Below are 23150 nucleotides of genomic sequence, written 5' to 3'. Positions count from 1 at the left end.
TTTACCACTGTTAGTAGGTAGAGGCCATTTTTCCTGAGGTAAACTTTGTCAGTAAAATTAAGTGGGCCGCTGGTTTGAAGTATAGCCAAGGATCTGCACAGATCATGAAAGTCGGTTATAATCATTGAAATCAATAAATTAACATGAATTCAGGATTTTAAATATAATCTGTATTATTTTATGTCTTACCAGATATTTTTGGATCCAAAACACAAGGAAATAAGTTTAAAAGTTTTGTCTCTATATTAGCATTTAGAAGAAATTTATTCTATGTGCATAAAGACATAAATCAACTTGTATGTATGTATATAGACATATAGGTATTCTCAAGGGACAATCTGATTGATTGGTAGCAGCTGCCTAAGATGATGTATATGTTTAGAAGGATTTAGAAGTGAAATCGGAGTTCATGGAAAAGAATGTCTCAATCTGGTAGCAGTGTTGGCTACAGGTGAAGGCAGATAATGGAGCACAAAGCACAGGTATCTCCCATCCATGATTAATACATAACAGCAAACATGGGAAATTCATCCTTAAAAATTTCAATTTAAATATAGTGATTACAAGTCACATTAAACCATAGTACAGTAAACATTTTTCTGATTATATGAAAGTGGACAAAAAATTCTGTTCTATCAAATTTCATACTACCCCAAGTTAATACATAGGTTGGGATGATTGAAAAGGAGTAAATAGAAAGAAAAATGAAGTAGGAGTCCAAAGAAGTCAAGAATTTTATGTTGATTCCCCACTGACTCATTAATTTTACTTGAGCAAGTACCTTAACTTTTGGGGGGTTTTAGTATGTTATCCATTAAATGGGACATTACATATTTTGCAGTTGTGAGAGAGAAGTTCAATAGATTTTGTGAAAATTATTTAGAAGTAGGTAATATTGCATAAATGTAGGCAAGAAATATGACTGAATACACAAAAATTTATTAACATCAAAATGCTGTATTTACCATTAACAAATTATGTTGAAAGACTTCAGTGTGATAATAACTAAGGATGGAGAGAAATGGAGATTTTACCTGTATACAGCTGTGACTTTTAAAAACAGATTTTTTTCTCTTTCTGTTAGAAGACATGGAAACTTAGAATTACTGAGAATTCTATCCTGTGCCAAGTACTTTGATAATTTAAATAGTATTTTATATATGTAGTTTTAACAATAATTTTGTCAAGTGGGTATCATTACCACCGTTTTCTTAAGAAATATAATGATTCAGCATATTCATTGAGAATTGTTTCATTCAAAAATTTTGGAACATTTTGAGTACTATGCTAGAAGTCAAGATCAAAATTTTTGTGCCTCTGCTGAAGTTTTTGGTGTTGTGTGGCATGTATGGATTTGAACTTAGCTATTAACACACAGATAATAAGCAGTAGAGATTCAAATAAATACCTTACCTATTCTGGTCTTTTTAAGCGTGTGGATGTAATAATAACCAGCTCGTGACATTCTTGTAAGACAAATGAAATTATTACATAGACTGTAATGCATGATACAAAATTAACTATTAGTATATGTAACAGAGTTGCTTAGACAATTTCTAAGTGAAAACATCATTAATGAAATTTGTTTGGTCCTCTCTAATGAACATGACCACTGTAGTGTGGAACTGTTCTGAATTCAATTCCATCTGAACACTGAAGATAATAACCATACTTATCTGACAACTTATCTGGATTTTATAAAAAACACTGAGCCAAGTACTGAGCATATTTCAGTTGCTAAGATAGCAGATATTCTTTTGTGTTTGTGGTTTCCAAAATTCACCTCAGTACATTTCCCTTATCTTCTATGCCTCTCGCCTTGCCTCCCCTGCTCCTCTCCCTCTTCCTCCCCTCCCCTCCCCTCCCCTCCTCTCCCCTCCTCTCCCCTCCCCTCCCCTTCCCTCCCCTTCCCTCCTCTCCCCTCCCCTCCCCTTCCCTTCCCTTCCCTCCTCTCCCCTCCCCTTCCCTTCCCTTCCCTTCCCTCCTCTCCCCTCCCCTCCCCTCCCCTTCCCTTCCCTCCTCTCCCCTCCCCTCCCCTCCCCTTCCCTTCCCTCCTCTCCCCTCCCCTCCCCTTCCCTCCTCTCCCCTCCCCTCCCCTTCCCTTCCCTTCCCTCCTCTCCCCTCCCCTTCCCTTCCCTTCCCTCCTCTCCTCTCCCCTCCCCTCCCCTTCCCTCCTCTCCCCTCCCCTCCCCTTCCCTCCTCTCCCCTCCCCTTCCCTTCCCTCCTCTCCCCTCCCCTTCCCTTCCCTCCTCTCCCCTCCCCTCCCCTTCCCTTCCCTCCTCTCCCCTCCCCTCCCCTTCCCTTCCCTCCTCTCCCCTCCCCTCCCCTTCCCTTCCCTCCTCTCCCCTCCCCTCCCCTTCCCTTCCCTCCTCTCCCCTCCCCTTCCCTTCCCTTCCCTCCTCTCCCCTCCCCTCCCCTTCCCTTCCCTCCTCTCCCCTCCCCTCCCCTTCCCTTCCCTCCTCTCCCCTCCCCTCCCCTTCCCTTCCCTCCTCTCCCCTCCCCTCCCCTTCCCTTCCCTCCTCTCCCCTCCCCTCCCCTTCCCTTCCCTTCCCTCCTCTCCCACTCCTGCTCCGCTATCAGTACTGAACACTGAGGGATTCTGGTGATAGCCCAAATACAGTTATTTCAGCAGCTGCAATAAAGTCAAGATCCCCACAGTGCCCTATGAATAACCTTAATCATGACCTCAGAGGTTTCCTCGCTAAGAAAAGCAACTTTATTGTATTTTTCAGGCTTACTGAAAATACTTATGGGTTTGATAGAACTAAATTAAAAAGAGCTAAAACATACGGTGTTTGCCAAGTCTGATACAGGGTATTAATGGCACCTGATTATTTCATAATATCTTGTAATGAGGATTCTGCAAACTTATAAATTACGTCTTATATATTATGTTAGAAATAGGTAATTATGTGTGCATTAAAAGATGTAAATTTTTCAAAGTTTAACAGTATGGCAATATTAGTCATACAGATCTTAAGCCAGCTAATTAATGTAACCTCATGCTTTTGTTATTCCTCTACATTCTACGTTAAATCAATTCAGTCATGGCGAATTTTTATTTTTCTTTGTTAACACTTATTTAATGAAGGGAAAACACAACAATTTCCATATATTTTAGTTCAAAGAAAAATGTATTTTTCCTTTAGCTCTTAACACTAAACACCAAACACTAAAGTATATTTAAATAATAAAATATATTTTGTACTATTTTTCTGGTAACCCATCTTATTCCTTTAATATTGCTTTTCATTGACTGTTATGCAAAATACATTTTGTGCATTTGGAATGCATTTTATTAAAATTTATTTTACTTTTCAGGAGACCTCACTTATGTATCTCAATTTACATAACTAATTTAAATAGGATACATGGCATTTATTGGTTATGTTTGGACTTTAACATACAGATGCATTTTTTTTTCTTTCTTAATATATGATTTTAGAAAATAGCAAATAGTTGATTTATTGGGATTGTAACATTTCTTCCTTGACAAACATAAAAAATAGAATTAGTATTTTTACCAAAAATGTCTTAAATAACCACTTAAAAAGAAAGATTAAGGGTAAAGAGGTTTTTGGTTTTTTGGTTTTTTAAAATTTTCATTCAACACCATATTTGTGAAGTGACACATGGACAGTTTGAAGGAAATTCTGCACTGTATCTTGAGTAAATAATAGTCAGCTGTGACTGATGGACAATAATTCCTTTCAAAGACCTCTTGTGATGCTCAAAACCACATGAATGAGGCCTTGAGTGGTTTTTGCAGCCATCAGGACTTCAAGATAGAATTGTAACCAAAATAGGAACTGACCTGAACATTTATAGAAAAGTAAACTAACAACCTTCTTGAGTGCTCTCCGTGGTTTCTAGAACCCAAGTTTACCCTTTTCCTACTGGTTTTAGTGTTTTCTCTAAATGTCCTCTGGAAGTAAATCTCCTTTAAACAAACCATCCTGGAGGAAGTGCTGTCTTGTTGGTATTAGATTCAGATGCAAGAATACAACAGGAAAAGCAGGACAAAGACACTGGTTATTTTTATGTATCTTGAGAGTAGGTCATTTTTAAGTCCGGTTAAGATGGTCAACATGGTACAGCCACCCGGCAAGTCAGGATATGCCACTTGATTGAACCTACAGAGTTCCTGTGTCACTAAGTGTAGCATTATACAGAAAGTATTCCCCATTCTCCCAGGCAGCTGGGAAGATACAAACCATCATTTCTCACAGCTCAGTTTTGCATCATACATATATATTAAATCAGCTGCTGGGATTTGAGCAGCTAGTCCACAATAAAAGGTGTTGGTGGTAAGAGGGAATCTACAGCCTAAGACATGTATAGTCTCTCTCTTTCTTCATATATACATAGATGGAGAGAAAAAGAGAGAGAGAATACGAACGTGCCTTAGGCTGCTGATAGTGGCATTTCTGACAATAAGATTAGTCTAAACTTATTTTTTTCCAGAAGTGAATATGCAGGATATATATACTACCATTGCCTTCTTTTCTTGGTGTTGTAAGTTCTAAACATTTACATTGTTATGATATTTTTATATTACAGAAGTGAAATGCTCATGAACTTTTCCATTGTTGTTACTTGAGAGTTGTAATTAAAAAAAAAATTACATGATATATATTATTGTACAGATACCCTCAATAAGGACATAAATGCAATCCAGATATCTCTATTCTGACTGCTATTAGCCGCATTTACTTTTATTTTTGATATTTTTCTGGTGCTTAAAATCCACTTTGTATTCACAATAACATTTCTATTGAGGGATTAACTTCCTTGACCCTGTTTTGCAAATGAAAACTGAATACATGCTAAGCTGGTAAAAGAATCTGTTTTGAATCAATAGCTCTCTGAATCTTCTTTGTTTATCCTACTGAACCATCTCTCTTTGTACTAAGTTTCAGTAAAACCAAATGGCAACCGTATGACTATTAGAAATATTTTGAACATCGTTGGAAATCAAAATTTCAACCATCTGAGATGAACAAAAAAAACCAGATTCTCATAAAATTGCTATTGTTGGATACATTTCAAAGTGCAGTATCATGCACCTGAATTTTGGGACATTTTTGCAGTTCTTAAGAGAGTTATTTTTATATTTTTGTCCTTAGTTGTTATTCATTTTTAACATATGATATATTATTACATGTCTGTCAAATTTATCATGACTCAAATTGCAGGACCTCAACAACACTAATTTTTGCCAAGTGAATGCAACTGAGAATTTGAAGCTACACATTCATCTGAAGTTGCAGTACAGTCTAAAATGCATGTTAGTCCTTGAATTTCATTTACTTTTTCAAAGGTCAAAGTTGACATCAACTTAATTTTTTAAATTTTATTTTAGGGACTTCAAGGCATGTTAAAACTCTGAATGGATAATTAGAATTACCTTCTGATTCTATAAAAATCATAAGGTTTCATTAAATCTCAAAACCCTGTTGTTTAATTGTTGGGAGATAATTTTTCATTGATCTCTCACACTTCTGCACATCTGATGAACAGAGGCACTCTTAAGCAAAAGGCTACTTTTCAAATAACCTTGAGAAATAGAGACAGTGTCTCCCTCAGAGCAAAGGGCAGTTATGCTCACCTGCAAGTACAATGAACATAACATCTTCCTCAAAATGTAATGGCCAGGATGCTTATGCCTACTATAAAATGTTCAGGTTCCCTCAACCCAGAGTTCCTCTGCTGTAATGCACCTCACTGCATGTGCAGGTGTCACTTGGCCCTCTTCTCACTGCCCAGTGGGAATTGGAGCTTGGGTAACCGGTATGAGAAATGCTGATACTTTGACTACTGATATTTCTGTAAATAATAAAGTCATTTATCTCTGATTCAGGAGCTGTATATCTTCTGCCAGCATTTGCAAAACTGTGTCAGGGTAGCTGGTTATCTTACAAGTTGAGCAGAATCATAGACCCTTTACCGTTCCTGATAACATTGATTATAAGTTTTTGTGGGCATCCTAGATGACCTCACAAATGAAAGACTGTGGTCACTTTATTCATTTTTAAGTATGATTCCATGATGAAATTTGATGATACTTTAGGTATATAGACAATTGATTCCTGATGAAAGCAAGTGAAAGACTTCTTATTAAATGTCACAGAAATGAGCATAAATTTTCAAGTGCATTCATGTGTGTATGTTTATTTCTGCTTGGAGGTAAATAACAGGCAAACTGATAACAGTTTAAATTCAGTATTCAAAGAATACTAGTAATAATGATAGCTAACATCTGTTGAAGCTTACTGTGTATACTAGGTATTATTCTAAATCATTTATTAACTCATTTATGTGACTCCTTTTTGGTTATAAGATACACATTTCCTTTCAAAGGATGTAGTTCCAGCTTACCTAAGTGACACACCACAATTCTGCCACAGCTATTGAGAAACAATTGCTATATTTGCTGTTTGACTGTGACAATGATTCATACCATCTACCACTTTGATAAAAAGAGTGATTATAAGTTTATAATTTATAGTCCTTACTGTTGGAGGACTGGAATTTTATGAAAATTCTAATGAACAAAATATAACTCGCCTTTGTAACAGGAATGAGCACAGATTAATATTCAAAACCAATTTTATTAAATCCACCTCTCATTACCACCAATTATGGGCTTAACCTCTTTTAACTGTACTTAAGAAGAAATGAACAATTCATCATATACTTCTTGCCCAAGTCATGGAACAGTGTGTGGAATGGCGTGAGAGTTAAGCGGACGTGAAAATATTCTAACCAATGGATGATTGATTATTTAAAGAATAAGATGTTACTCTTCCGTTAATAAGTGCTAGGCATCATACTATGTACTTTACACAGATATGTCATTAATACCAATTTTAGTTGAAGAAACTGAGGCTCAGAAGTCCTAAATAACTTTCTTGTAGTCACATAGCAAATGGAAAATGATGCTTTAATAATTCTAACCCATGTCTGACTGACTTTTAAAGCATCAGATTAGTATAGGTAACTACCTTCGTGGTATTTCTATTTTATCATTTTGATTTTATTACTTTTATTCTATGTTTTTCTTAAATTCTTCAAGAATACCTTTTCAAATGTAAATGCATACCTAAGAATAAGTAACATTTTCATTAAATATTAATAAATATAAACAAATTTTTAAATTCTAAAGTTTAAACTCTTAACTGTATTCAGAAATTATTTCTAAAATTGATATGTGTATACATAATATATATACATATAAATGTGTGTGTAATCCACATATATTATAAATATGGAGTGTATGTCTAAATGGATTATTGTAAATGGTTAAAGAGCCTCCATTTATTAGAATATATGTTAAGAGAACATTTTATATTATTAATTAATTATATAATAGCATTTAGTACTTTGGACATTAAGGACTTCAAGCAAAATTTTTTTACTTTTGATATTAGACAAGGCAGAGGGTAGAAAAGAGGTATATATGAATTTTAAAAAAGCGTTCCTCTAAAATCTGGATTTCATTTTTTTTTTCTCCTTCCTTAAAGCTATATCTCATATATGATTAAAGATGCAATTCATCTCCCTTATTTGAGTATTAAATTCATTCATGATAAATGCATATATGTTAGAATTAATATGCCAACTAATTCTATCCACAATAAATCTCTTTAGATTGTAAATCTACCTACTTGGTGTAAACCATTGACTTAGTTGCTTTAAGGCATGAACACTAAGTATTCAACAACCTTGCCCAACTAATTCTATCCACAATAAATCTCTTTAGATTGTAAATCTACCTACTTGGTGTAAAGCATTGACTTAGTTGCTTTAAGGCATGAACACTAAGTATTCAACAACCTTGCATAATATTGGAAACCACAGAATGTCATTGAAATCAGAGTAAGGTTTTTGACTACTTAATAGTTCTGGTTTGGCAGGAAAAAATATTCAGGTTGGTTTCGCATATACAATTGTTTGCATTCATTTGAATATGAGATGAAGAAAGGTTATGCTAAGTACATATTGTATGGACCACCCACAATCAAATAACTCCAGTGAGTGGTACAAATGGAATAATTAATTAGATCGATAGCACAATGTAAAATAAAATATAAGCCAAAAGTAGACATTATCAGCTTCTCTGGTCCATATGACATTTCAAAGTGAAATTGCTCAAAGCTCCTTTAAATAGTAGAAGAGAATCACATTGGCTAACTTTTGCTAATACCATGGTCTGTAGTGCTTAGGCATATAATTTTGACCAAGTTTGAAGGTTTCAAGTAATTTGAAAAAAAAATGTTTATAGAATCTTAATCAGTATTTCTAGAACTTCAAAACAGATAGTCAATCCAGAGGTGAAAAACCAGTCAAATGGGATGCTTAATTGAAATGAGCATTTAAGTAAAATGTTTTGGTATCCTTGGGCAGGAGTCTTCATTTAGTCTATCACATCATTGAAACCAAGTTAGAATTTCTTTTCTAATTGTCATGGATTTGAAGATGATATAGTTCAATTAATATGAATAGACTCAGATACTTAAATAACTAGCCATGAAGTAATGCCATCTTAGTTGTCCTAGTTGAATCAGTATGTTTAAAAAAATTCTCTGAAATCAAAACAAAACAAAACATTGAAGTGGAAAGGTCCATTGGTTTGATTATGCCATCATTCTTCTTAAAAAGGAAGGGGAAAATGTCTCCCCAGATGGACAGAACAGGCTACTCACTATTTCATCAGGTGGATATTAAAAAGTTCCAAGTCACAAATTCAACATTAGATGGCTAAGACTATAAATAGGACACAGTTAAGTCTTAGTTCTATTAGGCACGCCTCTTTGAAGAAGAGATTTCTAACATCCTTTAGTGAATGCTGAGGTATTAGGAAGACATGATTATGGATGATCTGATCACAGCTGTAATAGCACAGTGTTAAAAGAAAAAAAGACAAAACATTATTGCTAGGTAAGCATGAGACAGCTTAAATACAGAGAGGGATGAAGTGATTGACGGGAACAATCTCACGGATTACTGCTTTGGCACGAAGATTCTCGTATTCAGCCAGCTTGCCAAATAAATTGACCAGAGAAGAAGAAAGTCAACAGATTAACTTCAGGAATTAAGCTTATTAATGGATTTTCATGCAGAAATGTATCCACCCACCATGATAGGAAAAGGCTTCCTTTGCTTTCCCAGCTGCTACATTATACATTAAAATATTTCAACATAAATTGCTGATGGGATAGAGACTTTTTTCCTTTTTAAATGAATGTTCACTGACCTGAGGCAACTATATCCATTAATGTTGAGCTGATTTATATTTGAACTAGAACAAGTTGTTTGATTTAATCATGAACTGATTATATTTAAATATAGATTGTTCGTCTTCACAGCCTTCTCTCCTCTTTTCTCTTCTTTTATTTAGAGTAAAATTTCACTGCTCCATCCATAATTTAAGAACATGCAAGGAGGTAATTGGAATTGGAGGTAAATTACATTCTTTTATAGAAAGTGTAATTATCGGAGGTTAGTTAAAAACACCTCTATTCTGTTTTAATTTTCATGCATGGAGCAGTTGTTTTGACAGATGGATGGACTTTATTTTTGTAACTGTCCGGGAAAAGTCTTTGTAACACAGTCTAATCAGTGCTGCATATTTGTAATGTTTGTTTTTGAATCACTGTGCATTTGGCTTCTATATCTTTTTCTGGGGGTAGACATTTTCTTTCTAAGTTATTTTTCCAGGCTAATATCTCTGTGTGTAATTCCTCTCTACATTTGACCTGAAGGCACTAGAAACTCTTAAAAAATAAGTGTAAATGGTTTGTCACTAAGGATGATGAATCATTGCTCCTCAGGTGTGGCCTTGGGTTTGCTGGTTTATAACTGCCTTTACTTTTACTACTAGGCTAAGTTAACAATTTATAATGCTGTTGTTCTGGAGTACATTTCAGTAAAATAAGAGGTCAGTATGGTTGCCTGGCTCTCGGGAAGCCAACTCGTGGCTAAACTTGTCTATGTGTATCAACTTAAATTCCAAAAAGGATCCAGGTTTGAAAAATGAATTCATTTTGAACTGATTACATTCTCTTTATTATGTTGTAAATCCACCAGTGCTGAGCAAAGCAGTGCAGTAGTTGAATGCCAAAAAGTACATTACATTCTGAGTTTTAAGAATCATCATGGTTCAAGAAAAGGTCAGAAACACTCTTCTTCTGTCTCCCTAGAGCAGAAATGTGTGAAGTGTGTTTCCTTTTTCTGCCATGCTTCCTTTTTTTTTTAGAGGAATGTCCAGGCTGCTTCCAAATAAAATGAATATCCCGTTTGGAACACTCAAAAACCTTGGCAGCAACAAGCTGGAGAATGAAGGCAAATGAATGACAGGGATTGATACTCTTTTATGTAGGTTTTCTATTTAAAGAACAGTCATTACTCACAATGTCTCTTTCAAGTTTTGGGTTCTTCTCTGTGCAGTTCTTTTAATTCAGTGTTTCTTCCTATGTTGTTATTGATGAGTTTCCTTGCAGCTATTTTAAACCAATTTTGAAAGTATTTCATTCAATTTCTTTGTTTCAGTTCAAGTGTCTTAACATACTCTCTAAACCCCAGAAATTTCTCTCCATTCTATTTGCATCAACCTTCACTTCAAAATAATGTTGAGCTAGGCCCCAGGCACGGAGACAGTACAACCTGCTGCCACCTGGGAAAGTTCACTGGGAAAATCATTCCAGGCCTCAGGCCAGTAGGCTGAGTCTAGCTGCTTTGTAGGACAGATAGAATCCTTATCAACGTTCTCAGTAGAACCCTTTGCCAGGTTTCACAACTATAGTCCTGTGATTTTTTCCAGCAGCTCTGTAGAGGAATAGTTGTCATATTAGAGTGGTGCTTCTTTGACAGTTAATAGAGAACAGAATAAAATTAGGATATTCACTGTGGCTCAATTCCATAGTTCTCAAGAATCCTGAGAATTTTTCAGTCAATAATTATTGCTAATCAGTTACCCAGTCTATGAGATAAGAACCCACAGATCTATGATCTTAGAATTCATAACAGTTGTGGAAGTGACATAGCCTTCATTTGTATGCACAAGTATCTATGCTCATGAAATATTTCCTTCCTTTTTTTTCCTTTATTGCAGAGAACTGCAATAAAATAAATTCTCAAATTTCTAGTATGCCCTTAGGTGTTAGTAGTGAGATTAGAGAAACTGGGTTTGTATTTTAAATTGCCTGCATATCTTTATGGGTATGACTGTGGGCAAACTAAAACCCTGTTCTTTTCTACAATGAACAATACATCCATCTGGGTGTGCCACTACTCTTTATTAGAATATTCGTTTGCTTACCAATATGTGTGTACACATCCAGTTTCTTAATTTCAACATATGGTGCTGGAACTGGTTGTTTATAATCTTGAATGCTATAATATTGAGTCCACAGTCATGGATAGCTGTCTTTATGTAAAAGCAGAGTATGTGACCACCTACATGTTTCAAAGAAAGAGGTGCCATAAAACATTTTCCTGAAAATGACTTATTTCCAAAGGACTGCATTTTCTTAAGAGTACAAGGTAAGTCCTTTGGGTAAGACTCATGAATGTCTTATTTGTAAATGAGTTTATCAGATGTTTCCCTGTCCATAGCTTCTTTCCTCTGCCCAAGAATCCATGCCCTATCCTCTTGGGGAAGGAGAAACTGCTACAGAATGGGGAGTTTGTGACTAAAAGTCTTGGAAGTTAGGTTATATCTGAGCTTATCTAAGGTTATGTCTAAGATGTACCGTGTTCAAAGTGGTACATGGATAAGATGCATGTACTCTTTAAGCTAGGAAATTTTTCTTCATAGAAACTTGCAAAATCAGTTGATTTCAGTGCTTAATTTTCTATGTTATAATGCCTTGGCAGACAAAAGAAGGATTCAGGATCTAAGTAGTAAAACAGTGGGAGAAATTAGATGCGTATTTTAGTTACTCCCCTGAACTACTCAGCATATGATAAGAAAGCATGAGGAGTCGTAACTGGCAAGTTTCATATTTTTCCTTAAAAGATCTAATTCACCTTTGGGATGATATGTTCATAGGTCATCCTCAGATGTCATCCTAGAAAAATCAGTGATGATGGAAAGCAAGTATTTGAATTTAAATAACAATTACTCTTCTCAGATTTGGTCTGCTCTTTATTTTATGGAGGCAATAAAGTTAATACCAAAATCATCAGCTACAATCACAGAATACAAGTGTCATGTGGAAATGTACTTAAATAATTGTAACACCTCAGTTATAAACACCAACTGACTACATAAGTCTGAATGTATTCTGAGCTTTCACTTGAAGAGTCACATGTTGTAGAGAGTGACTTTGGGAGTGTTACACACTTGGAGGCGCAAGGACAAACCCCACCACTGTTATGTTTGCCAGCATTACTTGCACTATAGTCTGCTTTTGATCTTTATCTGCATTTTTAGTTACATATTTGGCTCTTATTTATAAATGTTTAATAGGCAAAAACATAAAACTATGTGTATAAGAAAGTCTATGATCAATAACAATAATTTTCAATGTAATTATTATTTACCATATGAATACTCAATTGGATATTAAAAAATGGGTATTGTATATTCCATGACAAACTCATATTTTCTACTTATATGTATTTAATTTTTAAGATTTTCTGTATAGTTAATAGACCATAACATTTTATTTGAAAATATTTTGATAGTTTGAATTTCTCTTTTCATTGTTTTATTTTTACAGTATTGATATGGACTCATCTATTTAAAAATAGTTGGCAAAAATTATGTCTTTTCTGCTCTGGATTTCTTTGGCAATAAAATTATCTAGTTTATATTTTGACTGTCTGATTTTTTCCCCTAAATCTTTCCTTAACAGGAACAAAAGGCTAAGATTCCTGTTTGTTTTACATTTTCTTTCACAGGATCTGCAGATATAATAGAGTATATAGAAAAAATATAAAGAGCTCTGTCCATTTATCTCTTAGGTGACATTTTATTTGGGTAATAAAATGGCAGGAATGTCTAAACTTCTGTAAATAATAATAAGATATGACTATAATTCCCTCTTGTAAGTAGCTGTTTTTTACCTGGGGGATCCACGTATGGGTTTAGGATGTACGTGAACTGCATGAAAATATTTATTAATTATAGCCACTCTAATAAAGACCTTTCAGCCTATAGACATTCCAGACTCTAACACCTTCTCTATCTCATCTTATACCCAAATTGTCTTTGGGGGTTAAACGACTTTTTCAAGAGAAGGTGGTTTTGTCTTCTTAGGGTCTGTAAAGCTCACTAGTAAGCAGCACTACTGAAGTTCGAAGTCAGTCACCCATCATTATGAGTTACTAATGATGTTTCAAATTCATATTTAATAGAAGGTTGTATTACCTTTTATTTTTGATTTACTTTTCCAAAATTAAACTCAGAGCTGACTTTTGAAATTTTCACCATTGTTATGATTTAAATAATTCATTAATTAACCATATAATTTGCTGTTTCCCTCATTTCTAGAAAAGTCACATATGATAATCGGTTATCTATAACTTTATTCCACTTTTGTATAAATAAATTATAAATAGTTTTAATAAAAACATTAAAGAGAATATTATATTTTACCCCCCCAAAAATAAGAACTTCTATATTTCATGTAATAATGCAAGCGAACACCTTCTGTATTTCATGTAATAATGTGAGCAAACAATAGAATAATAAGCCCTAAAAATGATGTGAAAGGACACAAAAGAAATCTGTTCAAACATGCCTAGCAGCACCCTAGAGGATACTTCAGCCATGCTGACCACTAAAACTCACTGGTTTTCCTTTTGTTTTACAGAAAGAATGTGCTAATTTCATCAAGGTGCTTAAGGCTTATAATCAGACTCACTTGTACGCCTGTGGAACGGGGGCTTTTCATCCAATTTGCACCTACATTGAAATTGGACATCATCCTGAGGTAAAGCTGGCTTTTAAAAAACGGTGTTTGTCCATGACCCCGTCCTATTCAAATGCTTCATTACTAATTTCTTCAGTTCATTTAGCTTCTGGTTGCTATTCAGTGGGACCTACTTCGAATTCAGATGCTGTTATTAATTTTAATCTGTGAATGCAAAAAGAATGAGACCATCACTCAACAATAACTGTGGAACAGGAGGAAGGAAGGAAGAAAGCATTTGCTTTCGCTCTGGATTACGGAGTCCAATCCATTTTGCATGTGCAGCAGATGTCAGCAGGCTGAATGTGTACTGTTTTCTCCTTCATTTGTATATTGCCAGCTTTCCCCTCCATTTCCATCCTTAGCCAGAAGTGTCTGCCACCGCAGTTGTTTTCTTCTGCCCAGGGATTAAGAAAGGATGCCATACATGTGCACAGTGATCTGATCTCACGTTTGACCTAAATTACTCACATTTATGTTCTTGCTTAGCTAGGCTTTGCTTTCATATTTTGGGCTATTATTTTGTCAGTATTAAAAAGGAAAAAGTTTATTTGTCTGTTACTTCTACAAGATGTTTTGGTGAGAAAATTTAGTGAGGAAATTAAAGTTAGGTAAATTTAAGTACAACTTGCAATTAGGGATGTATTTAAAGGAAAAGTTAACTAGTAGGAAAGCAGTTCCATGAATTGGATTTATCAATAGCCTTAAATTATAAGCCCTTTTATAATTTTTGGCACAAAATCCTAAGAAGAACAAAAGTGTTCATGTGGTGAGAAAATCATTTGTGACAGAGTTTTCTTTCAAACTGGAATTCAGAAATACTCAACAGGTAAAGAATTTGTTCCCAGAATATTTCTGGAATCCTAAAGATAAAATATAATTTACATGTTAGCCACTTCTTTATAACTTAAACTCTAGAGCCTTTCTCTATATTTTCTTAAGGGGTACAAAAGTGTTACAAATATTTTCTTTCAACCCAAAGACTTAGAAATCAAAACAGTTTGTGTTGTGCCTTCTTTGTATAAGAAGACACCTTCGAGGCTATGTGGTTTCTAGACTGAACGCAATTATTATGACTTTCCTGATGATCCTGGGAAGATAAAAACCCTTTACCAAGGTCTCACCGGCGTAGACATTTGCCCTCATCAGCCTCTTCTCCCACTGCATCCTTCTTCCTTCCTTTACAAGTATGCATACTGTTCTTGCTGACATACCCAAGAGTTTTAAGTAAAAATTAACTTTAAGGAAGGGCAGTTCCACTTAAATTACTTGTTTCATATTGATGAAATTAGGAATAATTTCCTGCACACAGTCCTGGAGACTTTGCATACTAAACTTTTCAGTAACTTCTGGATAAATCTCTCCCTCTTTGTTTCCTTCTCAGCTATTTCCTATAGTCAGGCACCCTAAAATTGGGTCTCACTTCTCTGTTTACTGGAGACAGCTCTGGAGAACTTTCCCCATGTCCTATTGCACTTTTCACATCTGCCAGGCATCATGCTGTATAAGACAGTGGGGTCCGGACAGCTGAGCTCCAAGCACAGGTTGGTGGAAAAGACATGGGCTTTAGGGACAGATCTGGCTTCTGATCATGTTCGACAACTTACCAGCTGTGGAGCACTGGAAAAATTACTTAACCTCTCTGAGACTCTGTCTCATAATATGTAAAAACAAAACAAACCTCTGTGATTCTCAGTGTCCATATGTTTTAAATGAGAAATTGACTTATTACCTCCAACTGCCTTCCAACCCTCCCAGCGGGGCGTGACCCACTGACATTTTTTGCTGTAGAAACTCAGGGAGTTCTAATCCCATCATTGTTAAAGGCGTGTCACCTGGCCTCACACTGCAGGGCTTTGGTCCAACCTCAATTCAGTACTCGATGCTTGATAAGGAGCAAGCTACTAACTTTCTTTGTGTCTTTGTTTCTACTCTAGAAAGTGGTAATGAGAATGGACTCTACCTCATACAGTTGTTGTAAGAGTTTAACATTGTCTAATAGGTAGTACATACTGAAAAAAAAAATGTGGATTAGCATTTTTAAAATAGAAATGTGTATCTCAGGCTGAAAGCCTGTTTCAGATTTTATGGTAATAATTATCACCTTGCTGTTCAGTGTACCTCATTCATCAGAGGTTGTATGTTACTGCACTCGGCTCTCATTGTTGCCAGGTCATTCTGTACTTAGCCTAATTTCTTCTATTTTTATATTTGAAGCTTAGATGATCTTGGTGGCCATTTAAATTAAAATATCATATATTGTTCCTGTGTTTTTACCATTTTCCCCAAAATGTAGTTGTTTTTTTTTTTTTTTTCTTTTTGAAGTTGCTCTTTAACAAAGTTCCTTCCTTCTCATCTCATCAACTACTTTATTGCTGCTTTATGGGTGGGTGGGGGGATGCAGAGGTACAGCTTCTGGAGGCAGGCCATTTACCCAAGAAAATGGAGGAGGCCGTTTCCTCCACTGAAATAAATAAATAAAGCTTCCCATCCAGTCTCCTTAAGGTGGGATATTGACGTACAAGTATTTTCCTGAAATCCTAAAACTCAGAACCTTTGAGAGAAGTCCTCCTTCAGAAGCTCAGTGATCTTGATTTGCATGGCAACTATACATGGGGGGGATGCTGTTCCAGACTGTTTAGGGGGTCGGAGGGAAAATGATTATGCAATTACCTGGGGGAATTTGGAGCAGTCTAGACAGTCAATCTAGGAAATTCTGGAAAAGATATTATCACGATGGCTTGTCTAGACAACATAAAATTTAATTTTCAATGCTTAAGCTGCCTTAAGAGAGAACCTGCTTTAAATTGATCTATATTGGTACTAAAAATACTACACTCGAATTTAAACAGTTATGCTGTTTTTGAAGTTGAGAAAAAAGAGACAATATGTGCTTCATGCTGTTAGGAAAATAATGCTGGTAATGGAAAGATTGGATGAATAAGAAATAAAATAACAATCAGGACTGAGGCCAGGATTGTTGGATAAGAGTTTATAAGGTCTCATGAAGTTTGAATTTAGTAACTTTTATTTACAAGGATGGATTTTCAGAGAGAACCAAGACAAATCTTTCTCCTATATTCTGGTTGTAAAGTAGCATGTATACTTTGCTGTTCCTGCCCCATTCTACATAAAATAATGAAATAGTTTCCTTTTTAAACTTCTGTCCAGCCTTTACATATTACAAATACTTTTATCATACAAAAAAAGACATTTTGCTTTTTGCTTTTATCATGACTTCATGGACATTTTAACATCCAGTTTTTTCTTTGCAGTGCTCTTCCTTTAAAATAACTCTTTGTCTTACACTGAGTCACCAAGATTGTTGAAATCCATTGTTAGAAATTATGGACTTACCATTCCAGATGGCTGGATGCCACAGAAGTAAAGACATCACTTTTGAAACAAAGCAAGACTCCCTTCATCATTTAATAGCTTCAGATCTTATACGAGGAAATTAGCAATTCCTTTTAAATAATGATGAACAGTTTGCAAAAAAAAAAAAAAACCTTGTTTAGTCTTCTAATTATGCAAATAGACCCGATTTTGCTCTTCTAACATTTTAATAGCAGTATTTAAACTCCTCAATACTGTATTCCAAAACTACTCTTGCTGTATAGTGAATGCCTTATGACCACACACAGTATGTCATTTATTGCTGTATTAAGCAGATTTTGTGTTTGTGTTTCCTGTAGTACAATTGGGAATTGGTAGACCTATTAATTAACTCCAGTTCTATAAGATGTGTCAGTCAATTCTTGGTTATCCTCCAGTAGTACTTGACATTGCAGATAACTGCCAGTGAGGTCACATGCTCCATACGCATGTGTGTGTTTATTATTGAAATGCATGCAAAGTTCACGGAAGGAATGATTCAGAGCTAGAGTACAGATGAGTTTTGTGTTTAAGCTTCCAGCATCCATGCCATTCAAATGAAAAGTGTAAGTCATCCTTACGAGACAGAATATTCCCAAAAGGCTTATAGTATATGGTATTTCCCTTTCAAATTTACATCTGTTAATATAAAAAATGTATGAATTTAGGAGGAGTATAGCTTTTCGAAGAAGTGTCTGGATGTTTTCTCAGATTCTAAATGGGCCTCCTCCTTGTACTGGGAAGGAAATCTAAAGAAAGATGGACCCAGATGAGAGCTGGAAAATATTAACTCTATAAATACTCTCATAATGTCATGATCTCAATTTATGATAGAACCAAAGGGACATTAAGAAATGCAATGAAGCTTAATGGCTATCTCTAAGGTCATTTCTACAATGACAACTAATATATCAAGATATAAAATAAAATGTTTTGTCTGGTTCTTCTCTTCCACCAAGAATAAGAGTTTGCTTTTATGTAAAACTTTGAATCACATGCTCTTAGTAACAGTCTCCAGGGCCAAATACTACTTAAGTGGTAGCTAGTGCTCTGTCGACTAATTTATACATCTAATCTAACTTTTTCCAGTTGAGTTATCTCTCTCAATGTATTATGTCATTGAGTCCAATAGAGTACAAGTTTATTTCTAAGAGGAAATGCTAAAGCTAAGAAATTTAGATATCTTGGTAAAACAATGAGGCGTTGTTTTGGGGTTGGTTACATCATTCCATCTTTCTTAGATCATGTCTTGGAGTCTGACTTTTCCCACTTACGTTAGTAGGTTAGGTGGGAAAAGTCAGGATTCCTTGGTGATTTCTTCTCGGCTTCAACATTTCCACCAGAGGCAGCGTGTCCCTCATTTGCACTCTCAACCTGAGCCAAGCGTGGTTAGAGCAAGACCATTATGGTTTCTAGGTTTTTCTTCCCTAATCTTTCAATACTTGAATCATGTTGGAAAGTGGACCATACAAGTTACCATGCTGAATAAACAATACCACCGTTTATATTGCAGATGAAATTTTAAAATGCTTTGCTGTTTGTATTTGAGAAAAAGAATCACAGTTCATAAATTCTGTGACCTTAACAGCTCACCAATGTATTTCTTGTGAGCTATTCACATTCTAACTCTAGATATTATCAGTGAGGCTGTTTCTCAAAATCAGCGGAACTAGTGGCCAAGTAGGGGGACCTAAGTTATGATTAGAAACAAGTTTAGGAAAAAAAAAATCACAAATGGTGAAAGAGAGAGAGAGAAGCAAAAATCCAAACCAGCATCTCCTATGCCCTATTTAAAATATTTCAAATCACCATTTTATATTTTGACTTGTTTGCTCTAAATATAGGGTATGAAAACACCATAGTTAAGAGATTAATACACTTTTACCCTCTACACTTATTTGGCTCAATTGTAAAATGTTTTCTTTTTTCCCCCCTCATAGTATTTCATCACTTTTTATTCCTAAGAACAATGACAGAAAAAAATAGAAATGTTAGCATTCAGTTCTTAACTTGCAGGGTATTTAGTTTCATGTTTTGTCAGATCTGGTTCACCTAGTTCCAGAAAAAGAATTTGAACAAAATTAAACAGTTTTCTTAAGGCCATATTGGTGCAATGATGTCATTATCATTTACTTATTAAAAGAGTATATTATCCGTAGTAGTCAATTTCTGAGTGACATCTTCATTCACAATCAATACAGACATAAGGACTAAATCATAAACAGCACATTAACCAATATATATTTTTCTTTTCTTCATAACTACTAGTAGCTGGTTTGGATCAAAGACTTTATATTTATTGGAGCTAATCTGTCACTGGAGGTATGTACTCCAACTTAAATCTTTCTCTTACTGTGCCCTTTTTGATTGATTGCTTTGCACTCATTCCCTATATAATCTATTTTAAAAGGAAGTTTCTGTTTATAAAAGCTCTAATTTGTTTGTTATCAATATTACATTTTTCAAAAAACACAAAGAGTAGTGCTAAATCCCATTGCCTGCTCACCTGTTTGGGCTGTTTTCATCTCTTTTGTTCTTCCTCTTCATGACCCTTTCTTTGCCCTTGAACTCTAGTTCTGTTTTTCTTCCTTTATCTCTTTGTCTTCTTGCCTAAATTACTTCATTTGGAACCAAAGTTTAAGGTAGTGGAAATACAGCTTGGATATACAGGTGAGAAGGAAGGCATTACTTTAATATATTTGAAACTTGGGGAAAATACCAAAATAAATTTAGACTGAGTTTCCACAAATCAGAACATGTTTACCTCCTCTTGGAGTGTGTTTCAAATAGGCCTCAGCAAGCTATCTTGTAGATTTGTTTTAAATCATGATTGTTCACTTTGATGATAACCTGAGGAAATGATACAAGTCCGTTCTAAATTATTTGGATAACTACCTCATAATCATGTAAAAATCTTAAGATTTTAGTGCTCATGTTTGCTTAAGGCTTATAAGCATGTGAGTGCCAAGGATATACCTTTAATTTTCTTGGGCTATTAATAAGAAGGAAACAAAGGTTGAGTTAACATGCAAACACTGTCTTCCTGCCAAGTAAAGGCCAAAATGAGGTCAGAGTGGGCTCTGTGAAGGAAGATCTTGCTGTGGTTCAAAAAGAGAAAAATAAATTACCCCAGAGCACAAAGGAAGGTAGAACTGCTCGCTTCAAAGACTAGCTTCTGGTCACTAGAACCACGTTCATATTGTAAGAAGGTATTTACTTTTCAAGATACACAAAGATATTATTGTCCCATTGCTTTGCTATTGCTAATTTCAATTGTATTTGCTTTCTAGTTTTGTTGGTACTTAATTTGAACCAGGAAGAACCTATACTTAGCTTTATAATTTTATAAATTTAGTTACTATTAGAAAATATGCTATGCAAGGTAACTGGTGGCACACTAAGAAGATACCTTGTGGTAGCTTTTAAGCAGATAGAATCACCTGTTTTTCACATCTGAGGACACTCCCCTTGCTCTAGTGTAATGGCCTGTGGTCTAGGTTCCTCATGGCTCTCAGCTGCTCCAGGCTTACCACATGTGGTCAATTTGGGCGTGATGCGAGCTGGGGAAATAGAAAGAGCAAAGGCTGGTGCTGTGAATCAGCGTGAGGTGATGAGCATAGCACTGAGGTGAAAAGGAAAGATATAATGAGAAAACCAGAAGTTCTGGAATAAAGGTTTTATTTATTAAATAGATTTGGGGGAATAGTAGGAGATAATGGAGGCTTAACATTTACATCTAGGGCTCTTCAGCTTTGTAGCTACAATTCTGTTCAACTGCTACAATCAACGCCCAAGTGATCTTGGAAGCAATTTGTATTCAGAAGCAATTTATATTCAATAGAGATAAAGTTGACTTTAATAAAAATATAAGAAACATTTTTCCTAAGCAAGGTTCTAACAATGGTGAGGAACATAACCACAAATGTCTGCCCTCAAAGATTTAACGTGTACATAAATATGTAACTTCAACATGATGAAACATCAGTAATAATAACAACTATACTCCAAACAACTAGTATTTACTAAGCAATAATGATGCTCTGTACTGGCTGCTTTGAATGTATTACCTTACTCAGTGTTCACAAAATCTGATGAGGTAGGCGCTCTTCACATCCTCACTGTACTGATGAAAAATTAAGGTTTTCATATGTATTTTATAATGGGCCTGAGGCAATCATGCTATTCATTGGTTTATGTCTGAGTGGAGAACCTGCTCCTTTAAAAGGAAGTACCAGCCCGGTACAGAGCGAGAGAAGGGTTAAAATCACTAATTCTGATTTAGGGTATTAAGTCAGAGATTTTCTCATGTATTTATTTTATATTCCAAAAATACTTAATGTGTGCCTAGTTTGAACAAGGTGATGGCTGTAAATAAGGGAACACTTGATGAAGTGAAGAAAGGTCATCATCACATGTAAGCTGAGTTTTGAAAAATGGGTGAAGTATTGATGGATGTGGAGGATCCGTTAGTAAGCCTAGAAGGATAGAATAGAAAAACAGAGACATTAAAGTCCAGTGGGGAAATGGCAAATACCCCAGTGTGCATCTAGTACACTGATTTTCAAAAATGAGGCTGGAAAATTAGGATCAAGTTGAGTTGAGGGAAGCTAGCCAAGAGCTATACAAGATTTTAGGAAGAAACTACTGGTATTGCTATGATTGGTTCTGAAACATGTTTTTGGTGTAAATGTATGTGTGGAGGGGAGAATAGACATATAGGTACATCCATTTTGAGACTATGGCAAAAGTTGAGTAGTGTCACATGATGAGAACCTGGACTGATAGTGAGGGAAAGATACTGAGTACTGTTTAAAGTTCTCATAACAAACAATAAGAAAATAACATCTAAATTTCATAAACCACTAGATGACGTACACTGACATGATGATACTCTTTAAACTCCCCAGTGAAAAGATGGTTTCCCAATTGTCTGGGGACAATTAGATAAACATGTTTTGTAGCATACTGTGGCTTATGCACACTCAATTTTCACTCCTAAGTCTACAAATAAGCTGAATTTATACTGTGCATAAAACATTAAGCTACCATATGCAAAGTTATGCGAATTTCTCACCCACAGTGTATAACAAAAACATGGTTTCTCCACACTTGTAAATCCAGAGAATGCTATTTTGTGTAATGCATATGTGAAAGCAATTCAAACACACTTTGTTTAAAAAATAAAAATAAGAAAACACAAATAACAAAAAGAAACAAGATATAATATATCATACTTAGAAATAGTAATTTTTAAATGAAAAAAAATCCATGCTTTAATTTCATTACTATCTTATAGCTTTTACTGATATTGTGAAATTTTTATGTGGATGATGTATCCAATTTATCCCTTGTTATTCTGCCCAATTTCCATCCTGCTGTAACTACTCTCCATGATTTTTTCATTAATTTTATTTCTATTCATGACTCATCGTTGGCATATTTGATGGTTTTATGACTATTATAGCATTTTGTATTTATAACCCTGTGATGAAGGTGTTATCTCCATTTTTCATTTTAGGGAACTATGTCTCAGAGAGAGTCAACAATCTACCTATCATCACACAACTAGTAAATTTGTTGTCATAACCATCAATAACATACGACCTTCCTAGTGACATCAATATTAGTCTCATATTGTACCAATATTGTAGCATCCTTATTGGTAGGATGCTGTCCCATGTGCATTTTTTTGTTAGTTTTTTTTTTCTTGTGGTAAGAATACTTAACAAGATCTGCTCTCCTAACAACTTTTTAAGTGCACAATTCTGTACTGTTAACTACAGGCACAGTGTTGTGCAGCTGATCGCTAGAACTTACTCATCTTGTGTAACTGAAACTTTATACCCATTGAGCAGC

The 23150-nt window shown here is 35.1% G+C and overlaps 1 protein-coding gene across 4 annotated transcripts in view; it reads left to right on the top strand.

The window, feature by feature from the left end:
• Positions 1-23150, top strand: part of SEMA3A (semaphorin 3A) — a 502916-nt gene that overhangs the window by 335915 nt on the left and 143851 nt on the right. For all 4 annotated transcript variants that reach the window (XM_082398309.1, XM_082398310.1, XM_082398307.1 and 1 more), the window contains one exon: positions 13821-13940. In XM_082398309.1, the coding sequence (XP_082254435.1) occupies positions 13821-13940 (120 nt within the window). The remainder of the gene's footprint in view (positions 1-13820; positions 13941-23150) is intronic.

This window comes from Balaenoptera borealis (assembly GCF_965194805.1).
Source record: "Balaenoptera borealis genome assembly, chromosome: 7".
Taxonomy (NCBI): Eukaryota; Metazoa; Chordata; class Mammalia; order Artiodactyla; family Balaenopteridae; genus Balaenoptera; species Balaenoptera borealis.
Note: the sequence above shows the minus strand (reverse complement) of the source record. Positions and strands in the feature narration are given on the sequence as shown.